The 18063-nt window shown below is 42.0% G+C and overlaps 1 protein-coding gene across 2 annotated transcripts in view; it reads right to left on the bottom strand.

Annotated features, from left to right (window-relative positions):
* znf704 (zinc finger protein 704) overlaps positions 1-18063 on the bottom strand; it is a 43371-nt gene that overhangs the window by 8643 nt on the left and 16665 nt on the right. For both annotated transcript variants that reach the window (XM_069516865.1, XM_069516866.1), the window contains exons 3-4: positions 2078-2181; positions 50-327 (exon numbers count right to left, since the gene is read on the bottom strand). In XM_069516865.1, the coding sequence (XP_069372966.1) occupies positions 50-327; positions 2078-2181 (382 nt within the window). The remainder of the gene's footprint in view (positions 1-49; positions 328-2077; positions 2182-18063) is intronic.

The raw sequence follows: 18063 nt of genomic DNA, 5'->3' as shown, positions 1-18063 counted from the left end.
TGATTCATCATTTAAGCTTTCTAGCTCAGATATGTTCTATTGTATTCACCTTGCGCTTTCGAGGGATGGGCTCATCGAAGAGCAGACTGCTGCCGTCCTGTTCATCCAGGCTCGGGTCCTCGGGTCCTGCGGGGCCGGGCCCCACACCGCCTAGGCTGGGTACTCTGAAGGGCTTGAAGCTGTCGGCAGAGAGCGGCGGGGAAGGTGTGGAAGGGTTGGACTGGTCGCTGGGGGCAGACCAGCTCCAGTAGCCCCCTGAAGAGCTGTTGCTAGACGGGGTAAAAGGTCCCACTGAGCCGTTGTCCTTCCACGAACCACTTAGACACTCTGAGAGGATGGAGGCAAAAAGAGAAAAAAACTACTTTATTTAACTGGATAAATTCCATGGGAGGCCTAACCAAGTTTCAGACAGAATAACACAACGTCAAAATACACAAATAAAACAAGTGAGGAAGAAAGGAAAAACACTGAGTCACAATCGCCCACAGCGAAACATGTGGGCGTTCCTCTGTCAATGATGGGAGATCAAGACTTTCAATTAAGTTCACAGAGCTTTATTTGCACCTCACACAGAAGAGCCTCGCAGCACAGACTGTTGACTGTGACAGAAGAAAAGAAAGGTTACTTCCTTGTTCTGTGATTCCACTGAGACGCTGCCATGGTCTTGTTTTCTTTAGATCAAAGAAATGCTTCTTTTGAATATCAGCTACAAAAGGTAGTTCACCTCGTGAAGCTGGAGGCTGGGGAAAACTTTGGGCTGTGTGTGTGTGTGTGTGTGTGTGTGTGTGTGTGTGTGTGTGTGTGTGTGTGTGTAAAAGAGCGTGTGACAGAGTGTGTGAGTCAGGGAGAGTGAGGAGCAGATGCAGTTTGTTTGGTTTAACAGGGCTCTTCTTGGCGGGGTGTCTCTCGTCTCAGGCTTCTCTCTTTTCTTCAGCAGGGTTTTAGATAAAAGAGGAAGTGGCTCACTAACAATAAGGAAACATTTCACGTGTTCCATTCTGTGGCATAGAAATGTAAATATTATGACTGACTTGCATGCTAATGATATGTGGATAAGCATATGCAAGAACTACTTACACCTTTCCATAATTGAAGATTAGGTGAAGTAGCTTTGTAAACAATAATCTCTATAAACAGATTCTCGACTCATCGGCTACTGACTTTTTAATTTATCTGCATTCATATGCAGATGAATGTTAATAGAGATTATTCGAAACGTCTTCTGGATCTAAAGGACCTACAAAAAATATCACTGTTTGCGATTTGTGAGGAAAAACATTCAACTTGTATGATAATACTGATATTGTCTACACCGGAGGCCGTTGCTCTCAGAGGGTAAAACTTCATCAGATGATGGTTGATGGGCTTCGAGATTGAAAGAATGACCCTCGAAAACGCCACGTTATCTGTCAAACCACAGGCGGAGACAGTAGGTTTCTTCTTTTTCATCACTGACCTCGGCTTCAAACTGTGTGCATCGTGCATGAGAACCTACTGTGTCCACTCGTGTAAATGCACATTGTATGATCTCCAACAAGTGCACGTGGATGTGACATCTGTATGACTGCATTAAAATAAACCGTTGGTATTTAAAAGCTACTTTGTGCATGTGTGCATGATGTATGTGATGTACATCTAACATATGACCGGATGTGCATGTGGGGCTGTGATAGCATGTGCATGGTGGTTGGAGGGTTGGCTACACGTCTGCTTGGTTGGACAGCTGGTTGGTTGCACAGAATATCTAAGTAGTTGCATGTGATTGCAGCAACACAGTGGCGGAAATCCAGACTTTGACAGAATCCTAAAGCACAGCAGGTGGTGGCAATTTATCAACCTCAGCTTCCACACTCATTCACAAGATAACGGCCATGAGGGAATGAAAAGTCTGCGTGCAGCAGAACACGCAAACGTCAGGCTTAGGCTCAGATTAGCTTTTTTCTGGCGATGGAGATCGAAATGAACGAATACATCAAAAGGCAAAGATTAATTTTAAACTGTGTTTAGGATGTTGTTTTCGCCGCTGTGTAAAATGATATTTCTACCTCAACACTCATTCGGCAGTTGTGATACTCACCGCTGACTTTGACAGGTGGACTCCTGACCAATGGGCTGGTGGAGAGGCTGGTCAGTACCATAGCGGCTGTCACCTTGTCCATGTCCACTTCCTCCTCCGACCGCCTGTAAAAGACACAGAAGAAAATGTTGAGAACTACAGTCATACACACAGAGAAAGACTATAACCCATCATCACAGTTAAGACTTTACTAAAGTAGCACCTGTCTCACATGAGGGTTTGTGTACTTGCTTGTATGTGAGGTGAAATAATAAATGCATTGCTCTTCTACTTGGAGAGTTAAAACCATGTCCTCGCCAGTGGTATTTTCAAGTCCTAAATCAAACCCTCAGTGGAATTTGTATGCCTTGCATGCAACAAGACATTTACCTGTCACATACCCGTTTACATGATGAAGTGCAGGACAAGTGATCTTTTTCAGAGATGGCAACAGATGCTATGAAACTATCAAACTCTGTGTGCAAAAGAAGCGTGTGTGATGTGAGGGGGCCCAAGAACACAATGACTCTTCCTTTCCCTTTGCCAGATGTTTTCAGAGAGAAGCCAGACCTTTTGAGACTAAACTCTCTAAGCTTTACATACTGCTGCAATGTCTACAACATAAGCTGCTAATTACATTGAAGTTAAAGCTTTTGGTGTTTTTTGTCCTTTGTGAGAAACTGGTGCGATCAACCAGACACAGCAGCTGAAATGCTACCGTCCAAGATGTGTCAAACCAAATTAGACTGATGTGGCTATTTTCTCTACAGTGCAGCTGCACAGTACATATGCTAGCTGAACCATATGACAGACTGTAACAACACACACACACGTATTTGTCTCATCTAATTGGTGCAGATAAAAAGCACAGGAAGACAGGCATCTTAATCCTCTCACATGTATTCCTCAGAGAGAAGCAAACCCTGTGATCAAAGGGATGTCAATAGCTTCATTGCTGACAGTATACCTACAGAACATGCTCACTATTAACGCAACAAGCAATGTGTGTGTGTGTGTGTGTGTGTGTGAGACTTTGATGGTGTGCGTGGATTCTATTACAATGATGAAATCTCCTGTTGCCCTGGAAAAGAAACAGGGTTTCCCAGTCACTGAGATCAAATAGTAGGTTACACTGCATCTTAATTGGTAAACACACAGTGCAGGCAACAAACTGTTACTTTCCCTGATAGAAGTGAGACAGCAAAAGGACGTAGGGACTTCCTGTATGCATCTGTGCCGAGTGTATGTGTGGTGACAGAAGTGAAAACCTGCTTTCACCACGGAAACAATTTAAACCCCAACAGGACACGACTCAAAACACACAACACAACTAAAACCAACAGTGGAGAGGCTTCAGAACAGCAGAGGGAAACTTGCTGAATGGCCCAGTCGAAGATCAGGCGTGACTCCCAGTATTTATTTTTCAAACGGCTTTCAGGTGCAGAAGCTCCACATCAAAGAGGACTGGCTCCAGGGATAAAAGGACTAATGTACCAAACTAACAGATGAATTTAAAATGACTTAGATGAATAGTGAATCAACAACAAAGAACAAACCAAAGTAGAACATTTTTCAGCTTTATTATCAACATTTTTTTTCAGTGAAGTTGTTCATTGTTTGGACTGTGATGTGATGAAGAGTTGAAATGTTCCAGCAGCCCGCAACCAGAAAATGAATTTACTACAAGGTTAGGGGATAATCTGACTGTTTACACACAGGTTATTCTGTGGTCAGAAATGTCCGATACACACTATGGACCTACTAAGTCTTAGGTATATTAGTTTCAGCCATTAACTCATGTTTATCAGTTTAAAAAAGATGACTCGGAACAGGGTTAACTGTGATAACTTTGAAGTAGAAATTACATTTTTGTTTAATCATTTAATTCTAATTAATTTTGTTTTAGTTTGTGAGTTCAAAAGAATATAATATATTATATAGACAGACACTTGTGCTTCAATGATTGTTTCAAAATGAATGTGAGAGCCATTAAAAGTTTAGAGTAGAGAAGCGAGCGTTGGAGAGTAGAGAAGCGAGCGTTAGCTAACAAAGAGCCTCGTCCTCCATTAGCTGAATTTATTACCCTTTCCACTGTTGAATATGATGTCATTAGAGCCTCCACATAAATCAAGGAAGGAAGCCGCTCACACATACACACACACACACACACATCTGACACTTTTACACATAACAACCCCCAGACACACACACACATCTTACGTTGCCGTAAAACTACTTCCTGGTCACCTTGGGAGGACATCATGTGACTGTAGATATTATTTCCATGGCAACAGTGACAGACAATATTTACAAGGTGCTTTGTCTATCTTGAAATATGAGAGAGTAAATCTGAGCGAAAATACACGAGGAGGAACAATAATTAAGACATGATGTATGAGTTGGGGGGGGGAGAGAGGAAGAGAGAATTTCCCAAATCGCATTTGTCATTAGTGGCGTTGTCCAACTTAGTTTCTGTCAAAGCATTTATCATGACTGTAACACACGCTGACACACGTGTGTGGTGGGATGGTTAATGGATTGGTAAGTGAAATCTGATGAATGAGTTTCATATGTCAGTGTGTGTGTGTGTGTGTCACTGTATATGCAACAGAGTGTGTTTGTGTTTTAATATTCTTACTTCACTAAATTGCAATACAAACATTTTCCCGTATCTGACCCCTGAGGCTTCTTAAAAGGAACATTATCGTGGACGTATAACTTTATCAGCAGCGAAGCGGAGGGAAAGTGAAGAGCTTGTTTGCTAATGCAGATTGCATGAAATGGATCCACATAATTTCATCTCGCTGGTGGCTTTTCATAAATGGAAAATGAGCTTATCTCAAGGGTTCAAACAAACATATTACTGTGGATGCTGTTAATGCCTATTGATATTTATTCTTGGTCAGGTAGCATCGCCATACACCATTTTCAAACATGGACTCAGTTGCATATTTAAATGCTGTAAGTGGTAATTAGGGAAATAGGTTTTTAATTAAAAAAAGAAAGACAAATACAAGAAATTAGATAATTAGGATTGCAACTAACAATTCTTTTGTTAGTCCACATGCAGCTAACAGTAGACTACAAATTGCCTCTAGGTGTGAGTGTGAATGGTTGTCTCTAAATGTCCGCCCTGTGATGGACTGGCGACCTGTCAAGGGTGTACCCTGCCTCTCGCCCAATGTCAGCTGGGATTGGCTCCAGTCCCCTTATGACCCTCAAAGACTAAAGGGATATAGATGATGAATGGATGAAATGATGAATGGATGGATTTATATTCCCTGAACACCCGCGTAGGTTTTCACAGATTCTGGCTGATTAGACCTCTGCTCAAGTTGGAGTTGGGCAGCTTATCGTTAAAATGATATTATACATAATTTTGTAAAAAAACAAACAACACAGCAGGTACCAGATTTTACCAGAAGATAAAACAAAGAAAAAAAGACATGTAGATCCTCAGCACTGAAGAAAATCATGAGCACATAAAAAAATTACAAACTATTGGAGTTAAAATTAGAAGCAGTGATTTGGAATTCACCACATGAGGGTTTGGAGATTCAAGTGAAACAATAACTCCCTGTTCAGGGGTCCTTGATGAGCTTGGTGGTGATATGGCTGTTTGCCAATCTGCCAACGGGCTGTGTGTGTCTGTTTGTGTGTTTGTGTGTGTGTGTGTGTGTGTGTGTGTGTGTGTGTGTGTGCTGAAACTTGTTGTACTTCCCTGGACAGATGTGCCAACTCATTATTTTAGGAATCTCAGGGGAACTGAACAAAACAAAGGGCCTGCATGGGAAAAAGAAAGAGGGGCGGCAGAATGAGTGTGTTTCTGCATGTGTGTGTGTGTGTGTGTGTGTGTGTGTGTGTGCGTGCGTGCGTGTGCCAAGTAGCCATCATTGTGGGGAACAGGCAACATCCAGTTTCAAGCAAAACACTGGCCAGGGAGAGAGTGACAATAACAGGGGTTCATGTTACTGTGGCCACCTTTGTTTGACAGGTAAATAGGAACTGATGTGGGGGCGTGGCTTTTCTTTATCATCATCTTACTTTTAGATTTAGTTTGATGTTCAGGAATAAAAACAAGGAACCTTTACTTTTAAGGTAAGAAAATTTAAATGGTAGAAATGTCTGACATTTTATCACAACACTATAGAATACATTTGGCTGCAGACACAACATCTGTCCACATAAAGCTAGTGAGGGACGCTTCTGTTCTGAGTCGACTAAACTAACCCTGGTCATGTTGTTTTTTCACATGTAGCCACAGTGCAAACAACTATTCAACACCTGTAAACTATATTTACAGGTGTTTGTTTAACAAACTCAAAATGGGCCACGGTCGGTCTTCACACACACAAACAGTCACAAATAGTTTCTACATGTGTGTCACAGAAAAAACTATCAATCACATCTACTGAAGGCAGCTGGACGGTGTGGAGGCTTGCAGGAATTTCCCTGAAACTCAGGCCAGCGCTTCCAAACACACACCCCTCACTCCCACACTCCTCTGTCCTCTCTCTCCTCTTCCTCCCTTCACCCCTGCTGGACTCACTCACTGAACTCTCTTTGCCTCTCTCTCCCTCTCCCTGCCTCTCTCTTCCCTCCCACACTCTGTGCTTCTTCGATGTTTGTTGCTGCAGATCACACTGTGAGCAAAGTAAAGTGGGTAAGAAAGACGGCAAGAAGTTGTGTGTGTCTGTGTATGTGTCTGGGTTGGCCTGTCTCTTTGATGCCGGGCGGTGCAGCGAGGTCTTCTCGTTTATTACAGCCACTGGACTATGATGCCCATTTCCTCCTCAATAAGCTCCTATAAAACAGAAAGCTCCTCTTCAGCCATATCTGATCTATCTCCTCCTCTCTCTCTCACACACACTCACACACTTACGCACACACATTCAGATGACTTCAAAACCACAAAAGAAATCTGCATATGACATGGGGCTAACATGCATGAAGGGCACAGATTTTGATTGGCAGATGTGCATGAAAGGACACACACACACACACAAACACACACAGAAATTTAGTTTGACATGCTCGTGTGCATCCCTCGGACTCTGGAGACATTACAGATAACAGTCCTTTGTTGGAAAACACACGTCCTCAAAAACAGCATTTATATAAAACCTAACAAATACAAAGGAGCATGTTAGAGTATTGTGTTGCCCAATTCAATTTCCTGTGCAGAGAGCTGATATACATATGAGATGTGTACATGTGAAGTGCGGAGCTACAACTATGACACACATGAAGGGTAGATGTGAGGTTTGGACAGGTGCTGCCAACAGCTGCAGGCTTGGCTTATTGTAAAAGCCAATCACATGGTTTATGGGAAAGATCCGTTTTTTATGGATTGCAGTAGGAGTTTTACAGCACAAGGAGGGGACGTTCAAAATACATAATCCTGCTTTGGTGTCGCCTGCTGTTTTAAATAACTTTAGAGTCAAGATCATCTCTTCATCTGGTGCAAATGTTTTAAAACTGACACCAAGATACAGTTGCAGTGAATTTATCTAACAGCTTCATGTCAGTACAGCAACTTCCGTCAGGCACAGAGCAAATGTCAACGAATATGTATCAACAACCATCCACTCACACAGTCTACGTTGTGATTTGGATTGGACACGGTGAAAAGGCACAAACATTTTTACAGATGTTTATAGATCCCAGATGATGCTCTCTGAAGACTTTGATCCACCAGACCTTCCCTTTAGCTTCAAAAGGATTTGTGTTTATACAAAACTTTGGCTTATGACCAAGTACTTAGAAAATTAATTACAATCCCATTTTCCTCAGATGGACGTTTTTTTTATTTCTCATGGGCCCCACATTTGCAGATATTAGCCTACTAACGCGTTGGTAAACATGGCAAACATTACCTGCTAAATATTAGCATCTTATCATTGTCTTTAAGAGCATGTTAGAATTTAGTGTGAAGTGCTGCTGTGGGGCAGTAGATTCCTGATCAGAATTTTTAAAACATGTAACCAATTTCTTGGTTTTTGTTCTTTGAGAAATGGAAACTACTTGTTTGCTGATGTAATTCTCAGCATTTGGCTACTTTCATTTTACTTGAAAGTCTGGTTAGCTACGAGTCTGTCAACTTCACAAGTAAAAATAAACTGTGAAAGTTAAGATGGAACTGGTATTAATATCATGATCTGTTCACACAAACGCTGTTGGTGTCTCTAAGTCACACATCTGCTCTGGAAGCCACACACACACACACACACACACAGACACACACAATCCAGGGACCAGGCCATCTTCCTAGCCACAACAACATATGCACTGGTCTGGCAGCCAGCTCCTTGAAATAGGATACACGGGCATCCTTCCCTTCACACAGTCCCCGCTTCATCTCTCATAAGCAGCCAAACCAACATCTTATTCACTATAACTCAAGCTTTACAAAGAACTGTAGCCTCCACGGCTGAAAATTCTCCCTCTCTTCTCAGAAATGTCAAGATACCCTTATCTAAGGTTGATTCACTGTCGATTAATCACATCAGAAACATTAGAAAGAAAAGGTTTTAAATTACGACACCTGAGGGAACTGAAAGATGGAGCGTTATCTTACCAGAAAACAAAGTTAACCCCTGTGTGGAGAATCGATTGTACAATAATTTAATAACTGTCTTGTTTCTAAAAGTGGAAAAACATGATGATAATGAAAAGCAATTGTCAGACATAACTGGATCAGAATATGTTTTCTTTTCTGGGAGAAATTTATCTTTTAAAGATTCTGTATCGTGGAAAGGGAGATTTGTGATTGTAAAGCAGGTTTAGGTGCCATATAAACAGTGGGAGAGTATCAAAGCACTTATTGCACACAGCCATTTTTCAGAAACTCTGTTGAGACCAGCTGTCAGGACTTTTGTAACTTTGGGATGTCACAACAAAGCAGCTACTGCCCTCAGCCATGACCCAAACGTGGCCCCAGCATGACCCCAGCATGACCCAGCTTTCAACCTTAAAGGATTTATGTTCTCTTCTCCTTCTGTTAAGCTGAACTCTGCTATGTTATGACTTCTCCGGTGATCTTTTTTGCCTTTGAATCTTCTTCACTGATTGTTGGATTACATTTATCTTGGTTTTATCAGTTTTTTTTATGAGTTTCTCTTGGACTGAAATCAACTATTATTATAGCTGTGTGTTTGTGGGGGATGAAAACTGCTGCCAAGTTGCATTTCCAACTAAAGTTTCCCCACATTCACCACTGCCACCACGCTGCCGCTGATAGATATTCTGCCTTAACGTTACAACCAGTGTGTCGTCTGCAGTCCCAATTACTCACATTTAAACCTTGACTTGTCTGGCAGCAAGGGACAGGTGAACTGACTTTTCTCCTCCTGTGCATCATATTCCACTCTTGATGTCCCAGCTGCCTGATGGTTTCACATTCTGCAGACGCTCACTTTCTCTTTTCTGCTTTAGGAATAAAGGCAGCAGAGCCTGTGTCTAAGCTCCCTTTCATTAGCAAAGAGAAGGCAATGAGGACGTTATTATGAGTGCTTGCTGACTTCAAAAGCGTTCACGATCTAAGGGACTAGACCGGTCTATGTTAACAGAATTACTTTGTACAGTTAATATCAATCACACCAAGGGAACACAAACGGTTCTGCAGATATTACAAAATACAAGGCATTTAATCAACTCTCAAGGGGCAGAGCAAAGTGTAGTTTTTATAAAGTTTTTTACAAAGTTTTTATATTTATCTCAGGGTTTGGAGGCCTTTTCTCATCTGATTTGTCTTTCCTGTTTAATCTAACTGTGATCCCCTCACCCCCACCCCCACCCACCTCTGCTAACCAATATGTCTTTAAATGCCATTAAAATCCCACACTTAATCTACTTTGATGCACTCTACAGAAAATGATTAATTGAATGTATAAGGCTAGTCACGTATAGATTAAAGTAGATGATGAAGTCATTAAGACTTAACAATATTAGCGCTGAGAGCCACACCGTGTCTAATCATCAGCATTTGCTTGCAGCTAATTAGCTGATTAGGTATTAGCATGTTATGGCACTCGCTGTCTCTCTCTGTCGTCCAAACATAAACACACAAAAACAATCACACACGAACACACATGCACACAAGGTCTTTGGCTCCATGCCTGGTTAATGTGCACCACACCCTGTTTTGCTCTGTGTGTGTGTGTGTGTGTGTGTGTGTGTGTGTGTGTGTGTTTGTGTGTGTGTGTGTATTGTTTAAAAAAGGGGGAACTACCAAACTGTGCACGTACTGTCACTAACTCATGTTTAAAAGGTTGCTGTATTAAGCTCTAGATTCTTTGTGTGTGTGTGTGTGTGTTTGTGTGTGTGTGTGTGTGTGTGTGTGCGTAGCAGACAGTTACAGCTGTGCAGTGGGTGCACTGTGATATTTGCCAATTAACAGAGCATGTTTTTATCTCCACATCCAATTTTTTCCTTTTCCTTTGTGCTTCTTCCTCTAAAGCACTTGGAGCACATGAGATATGTTTGACGCAGTAAATGGATAAATAAGTCGACACTGAACTGATGACATGCACACACTCTCTCTCCGTTTTTAAATAAAATATCACATATTTCATCATTATCAGGGCTAGAGAGAGAGAGGCCTTTGTCATGAAATCTGTGGGGCTTAAAAGAACATGCAACAAAAAGGATGCACATTTTTTACAAACTTTAAAAGTCATTGAGTCCTAGAGGAGTCAGAAAATGCCTTCAGAACAGAGGCAAGTGTTGTTTAACAGCCTTCTGGATTTTTCAAGCATTACTGGGCATTTATTTTTCAGAGAAAAAGAACATACTGATAGCACATTAGAGACAAAGATGTGGGTTAAGCAGCAGAATGTTTAAAATGGATTCCAATCTTGTGAACAATGACCCAAGTGCCATAAAATTCGTCAATATTTCTTATCAGTTTCCCTTCCACCTTTCCCTTTTCTAATAAAAAGGAAGTGCATAAAAATAGGAATGCACTACTGTGTTGTCTATGTGTGTCTGAGTGTCTATTTTGTGTGAATAGATGACCTCTGAACTTGAAGGTAAACATATCATGACAAAAGCGAGCCAGACTGAGCATAAACGGCTTTGATGCAGGCATGTTGAGGTGTATACGACTGCAGTCTTCAGGTAGCGTTTGTTTATGTGTTCATACAGGAGAAGTGCCATAGGCAGAGTGTGTGTGTGTGTGTGTGTGTGTGTCAGATTGATGTATATATGTCCTGATTTCTTCTCATTTCACATCCACAAAGACAGACTGAACCCCTTGGGGGACAGAGTTAAGGGTAAATGATCATCAACTCTTTCCGCTAGCACTACCTTTTTATGTGCTTTTTGATTGACACACACCCGCACATGCTTCAGTAGCGTGCCCTACATTTGCGCTATAGGTTTTCTGTTCTTACATATATGCTATGCTACCCTTTTGGCTTGGGGTAAACACACACACACACACACTATGCCCTAGATTGGTGCTATTGGTTGGAGGTCCAACTTACGTACCAGACTCTGGGACTGACACAGAGACACACAGAAACACACAACCACTTACATTAACGTTCCCTTTATCAAATATTGCTTCAGCAGATGTGGAGAACAGTGAGAGGAGAGCAGACTTGAGGGGCTGCTAAACAAAAACATCTCGCAGCATGATTGATGCAGAGGCATGATAGGCAGTGAGGTAGACGAGGGAAAGAGGGTTTAATAAATTTAATTTCAATTTGATTATGTTCAATTTTAAACTGTCAGAATAAATTGTTTTTGATATATTTCTCCATCCCTCCCAGTCCTGCGTTACACATGTATTTAAATGCTCACAGTCATGATCTCTGTTTTCAGTTAAGATACAGGCCCTGTTGTTATTCCACTGTTTTTGTATTTACCTATTGTGTTGGTGTTGATGCACTGAACTAATCCCATGTGACAGCGTCATCGATGCATCTCAGCCTCAATTCCCCCTGAACTTAATTAACACTTTTTTGTATTTGAACTTTAGCACTCATGTAAAATCATGCAAACTGAGGTCAGTAAACAGCACACAATATGATCTTGATTACCAACCATCTTCTATAGTATTCCACATCATCTCCTGTCTCCATGATCTGCCAGCATCCGCACAAGATGAAAAGACAACAAACCCAACTCCTGATACCAAGGATTAAAACATGTTGACAATTTAAACACAATCACCCCCTTTAAGTCTCTCAACTTTATCATAATAAAACCAAAAAAAATCACAGAAATAAAAATAAAAAATCTAGGAAAAACAAAACTGCCCAGTCAACAATGTTACAAAAATAAGATAAAGAGTCAAAACCCTGAGGTACTCCAAAAATATGTTTTTATATTCTAAAAATGTTGACAGATGTAATGATGGAGACACATTTAAAATGCAAAGCTTGATGATGATGGTGATCGAAGAAGAAAGGGTAGGAGGCGGAAGCAGGGATAACCCTGCTTGACACACACACACACACACACACACACACAGGTTTTTCCTGAATTGATGTTGCTGTATGTCCTAATGAGCAGAGGGAATACACAGGATCTCGCTGCTCTAAGCTACTCATTTGGCTTTATGTAAGTGTGCGTAACTTCCTCTGTGTGTGTGTGTGTGTGTGTGTTTAAATGTGTCACTTTCTGTGAGATGTTTACGTTTCTGCTTGCAAGTACCTGTGTGCATGGATGTCTGGACGCATGCCAGCATATACGGCAGAGGAGTTATGAATGTTTGTGTGTGTGTGTGTGTGAGAGAGAAAGGGAGAAAGAGAGAGAGAGAGAAAGGGAGAGAGAGAGAGAGAGAGAGAGAAAGGGGGGGAGAGAGAGAGAGAGAGAGAGAGAGAGAGAGAGTTTGTGTAGTGAGGGGGTCGCCCACTGATGTGAACAAAGGCAGCAACCATGAGAGTCATGACGACCTTTAGAGCGGCTAGCTGGTAAATCTTCTCTCTCCCCCACTCATCCTTTCATTTCTTCATCTCTCTTCTTCCCCACATCCCTTCACCCCTCATCTCTTTGACCTGTCTCTCTCCTTATCCCCTACCTCCTTTTCTCTCTCAGGTTGGATCAGCACTGTCCATCTATGTGATGCTGTGTTGGAGTAAACAAAAGGAAGAAGCATGAGGAATGAATATCTGTGCTCTGTGTCAGTAATTGGAGTAAATGAAAAGCCTGTAAGTGTTTAGCTGGGAAAGACGATGCTTTTCTCTCTCATTGTTCTGCTCTTATTCCGACATGGTGTAGTAATATTGTTTGTGTTGTATCATAACAGGCCCAAAACAGGATCTCATTCCTGCTTCATAGTTCTGAGTCTGAGTGCTTATTGACCTCAGTGACAAAAGAACGAGACGAGAGAAGAAGTATACTTGAATTTGTAATTTGCTTCATAGATATTAAACAATCCAAAAAAAACATCTTGATGTATTCTTTGTAATATTTGTCATTTAAAAACACACCTTTTCATTATAATTTTACCATTTTCATGAAACTATAAAGATGGACAACATGACAGCTCACAGACAGTGAAGCTAAAGCATCTTGATTGATGACTGGCTGCAGCATGGGCCAAACTAGAGCCCGAAAACATACTACCCAAATATCAGGCGGTTCTTATCACAGTTCAAGTTCTCATCTTTCAGCCAAAAAAAGTCACCAGGTCTGAGTTGGTGTGACTGACCCTAATCAAAGGTCTTCTCTCTATCTGTTCATCCTTCAAGGGTCGGGGGGGAGCCTGCTCCTCCAGTTACCTTTCACCTCATCAAGTGTGTGTGTTTTTTCGTCACACTGTTTAGTGGCAAGTGCAGTTGTGATAATGGAGGTTGTAAGAGCAGCACTAGATACCCCCCAAATGATCCTTTCTCCCAACCTGCCCTCTAGACACATACACAACCTGCCAATAAGTGCAGTAAACCACACAGACATAAACACACACACAAGCACCCTTTTATTACCGCTGAGCTTGATTATAAACACCTTGGCTGTAACCACAGTAGACGACGGCACACGGACACCGACAGACACACACTCCCATACACACCTCCAGCCCCTCAGCTCCCAGGAGAGCGATACACACACACTGGAGGAGGGGGGCCTCTTTCCCAATTACACCTCCAAAGAGGGGGTGGCTGTGTGTGTCAGCGTGCATGTGAGTGTGTGTGCGTGTTTGCTGTAGGTGCTCATAAATGCCCTGGAGATTGAGCTGATGGAGAGCATAATAAAAGGCCTATCAGCTGGTCCAATCGCCTCACACAGCCTCCAGGCAGGACAAAGGATCTGTCCGCCACTTCAACATTTACCTAAAGGCCTTTTACTCACACCCCTCCCCCTTTATTCTCTCCCCTTTGGAGTCTTCCTTGCTCGCTCCTCCGTTTCCTCACCTAGTTGTGCCTTGTTAACCTTTACTTACCCAGAAAAAGTTACCTGACATGGTTTTTTTTGCCATTCTTGAAATATTCACACACAGTAAGAGTCTTTAGAAGTTGTTGCAACTGTATCTGTCTCCAGGAGCAGCAAAGAGTGTCGTGCCCATTGTCAACTGAACAGTTGTTGGTAAAGGACAGAAAGAATCCCTCATTAATCGTCAGATAATCAATACGATAAGTCACAAATGTGTGTGGATGACCTTTCTGTCGAGTCTTTGGTAATGGAAATGGTGTTTGAGAGAGAGGAAAAAAACAATAAAGACAGACAGAGAGGGGAAGGGTTCGTTTTGGGGGGGGTGGAATCTCCATCAGGCGAGAATCATTTCTGATTAATTTACTGCTGTGTGGTATGAGGATGTGACACCAAGCGTAGACGAGACAGCCATGATAAAAAAAATGAGCACACAGAGAGCCCGCCCCTTCCCTCTCAACCATGTCAACAAGTCCACACAAAGAATCCTCTGCTCCCTTATCCCACATAGATGCAGCCATATGAGGCAAATGCTCGTATCTCTACATTAATATGAACTTTAAAAGTAAACCAAGCTTTCTTATTATCCCTTCGTGTTACAACACAAAAAACCACTGTAATAAATACTTGTGAATTGGCTTTACAACTGCCCTACTAAAAATTCACTCTAGTGTCATCGATTGAAACAGGCAGTTGTTGGTGTATTTACAAATTTAATAAAAAAAAAAAGACATTTTAATTAATCAAGCATAAGAAATAAAGTCACTATTAATATTATCCTGCAAAGTCTTTAACTGTCCAAGCTTTTGTTGGTCAGGCCTCTAACAATATCATGCCTTGTACAGATTTGGCTGCCTATATGCTGCCAAGCAGGAGGTAGAGCATCAAATGTGAAACTAAGGGCAAAGAGAAACAAAGCCCCTGCTGCTTTTCGTGTTTTTGTTTTTTAAAACATAAATTTTTTCAACTTCAGCATGTGGTAGTGAAACCAAGTCAAGCATTTCACTCTGGCTGTTAATTGTAGGTGGGCCATGCAAAACTGTAATTCTAAAAATGAGCCTGCAGTGGAAATAACCCCCTTTTTTTCTAAAAGCGTTGGGCTGATAAAGAAAGATAAAAAAAATTACCATCTCATACACAATAATGGTACATAAATATATACAAAAACATGTTTTTAGAAGTATTAAATACACATCACAAAATAACTGATAGAGGCACAGGATGCTGACAGACACAGCAGGTATCGTGTGAATCAATAGGCCCCTCAAACAAATAAAAATGCATCATATTATAGTTGCAATATTGATTATTCTTTTTCATGAAGGACATCAGCATGTGCAACAGTAAAGCATGCACCTTGGCGTGCAGAGTGATTCTAAACCCACAAAAGCATTTTCAAAATGTGTCTCCAATTAATGAACACGGCAACTAAACAAGAAACTACACAAAGTCAAACCCTCAAGCTACATAAACAAGTCTGGACCCCTGAGTTGTACTCTAACCACCTGTGTGTATGTGTCAGTATGTCGTGCATGTCACCACGTAGCAGCCACAAATGAGGCAAACAATTGATGGGACAGTTTCAGCCTCCTACGTGCCAATTGTCACTCTGCGTTAGGGTCAATGCTGCGTGTTTTTCGTTTACTGCCTGCAATCACAGGGTAAACAAAAACACAGCAAACGGTGACTATAAAAAACAAATAAACTCAACTGAGTCGAGGATGGCTCTTTGCTGTCCATCAGCCTGTGATATCATAATCAGGGACTGTGACTGTGCACCAATCATTAATCATTAACCCTTCCTGTGGGGGTTAACTGCAAATGATTGGCACATTTGCATACATAATTAGATATGTGCATGTGTGGGTGGTTTTGCGGGTAAAGAATCCGTATGGATGTTCAGTTTTCCACATGTGTACATTATTAATTACAGCGATTTTCTATATAAATAACATTTCCCATGTGCAAACAGCCAACTGGAAGCAATTAGACAGTAGTGAAATTTGTGGAGTGGAGAGGCAGATTTCCAATTTTGTAAAAGCCTCGGTGCCAAATTAGGACAAAGTTGTTAGTCAGAGAACACTCTGAAAAACAACTTTGCATCACTGTGGTTGTTGCTATAGATTTCACATGCTGGAGTAACTTAGCCACCATGGCTTTTCTACAACGACAGCACACAGCTCAGGCTAACAGCTCTCTCTGTCAGTCAGAGGAAAAACATACTCGCACACGCACAGGGCAGCCAGTGGAAAGAGGAGACAAAGGAAGAGAGGGAGGGCTACAGTGTGGGAGGGTAAGAGAATCATGGGGGAACGGAGGGGGATATGAGCGGGAAAACAGAGATGGAGAAGAGGAGATAGAATTGAGCAAGTCGGGAGAGGTGAAAGCAGGAGGAGGAGAGAGAGGGAGACAGAGGAGCAACAATGGAAAAGCTCAACCAGCCATCTGGTAAAGGGGTGCGATGAAAGAGAGACAGAGGGAATAAAAAAGAAAGTGTGAGAAATGGACAGTTAGAGGGGAAAGTGCACTGTACAAGGGAGAAACTGAGACAAAAGGGTGAAAGCGAGAAAGAGGGAGAGGGAGAAAGAGGAGGGTTTTTTTTAAAGTAAGTTCTTCGTTTTGGTAACGTACAGTGAGAATTGTTCTCTTGTGACAGCAAGGCACAGTTTACTACTAATCCAACATAACACTGTGTCTAACATGCAACACGGCACAAGTAAGTAGAGGATTCAAACATTAGTTCCTTAGAGAAGTTCTTCCTGAACGAAAGTGTGTGTGGTTGGTTAGAGTTGAGTAAAGGAGTATTTTACTCAACTCGCTCACAAAGACCCACTACAGAGGAGCTGAGGGAAGCACCCGTGTTTACACAGACGTTAAAGAGAGGTCATGAATTATGCATGCTATATTGAGGAGTATCGCTGTGTAACATGGTTTGTGTGTGTGTGTGTGTGTGTGTGTGTGCGTGCGTGCATTTAATGTTTGCAGACCTAAACTCCAGAAAGTGCTTTGTGCACGCGTGTGTGTGTCTGTTTGTGCATGTGGTTGTGTGTCTAATGAGCTGTTATGTTTCCCTCCATCAAGGCTGTGAGCCTCAAACCCTTGCAAGAGAAGAAAATAAGAGGGATCTTTAGGAGAGAGAGAGAGAGGGAGGGAGAGAGCGAAGCCCCTGGTAAACACATCCATTTCCAGCTCACAGTGAGGTAATGCTGCCAAAGCTACCACAATTCACACACACATACAAATACACATTCAGGCACACATGCGAACAAACACACACAAGTTCTGCAGGCGGCCCTATAGTTTGGCAGAACATCGGAGTCCCACCCGACACAAATGCCTAAAACGATTGCACACACACACACGGGAGTCAAGTTCAGCATGTGGAACCCAAATCAAAACAATAACAACCTCGTCTGCAGATGCTGGTGGGTCACGTGACCAAAGCCATTGGATCCCATTGTTTACAGGGAGGGACGGGAGAGAGGAAGGGAGGGAGGTGATGAGACTGGAGTTTTGGGCCAAACTGCTGCCTTGTTCATATCAAGAGCTTTATGGCGGTGGGGGTGGTGTGTGTATGTTGAGGAAAACAGAAGATGGTCTGAACAACATCTCCCTTTGGGGGTTGAGGGGGC

Source organism: Paralichthys olivaceus, chromosome 20 (genome assembly GCF_024713975.1).
Source record: "Paralichthys olivaceus isolate ysfri-2021 chromosome 20, ASM2471397v2, whole genome shotgun sequence".
Taxonomy (NCBI): Eukaryota; Metazoa; Chordata; class Actinopteri; order Pleuronectiformes; family Paralichthyidae; genus Paralichthys; species Paralichthys olivaceus.
Note: the sequence above shows the minus strand (reverse complement) of the source record. Positions and strands in the feature narration are given on the sequence as shown.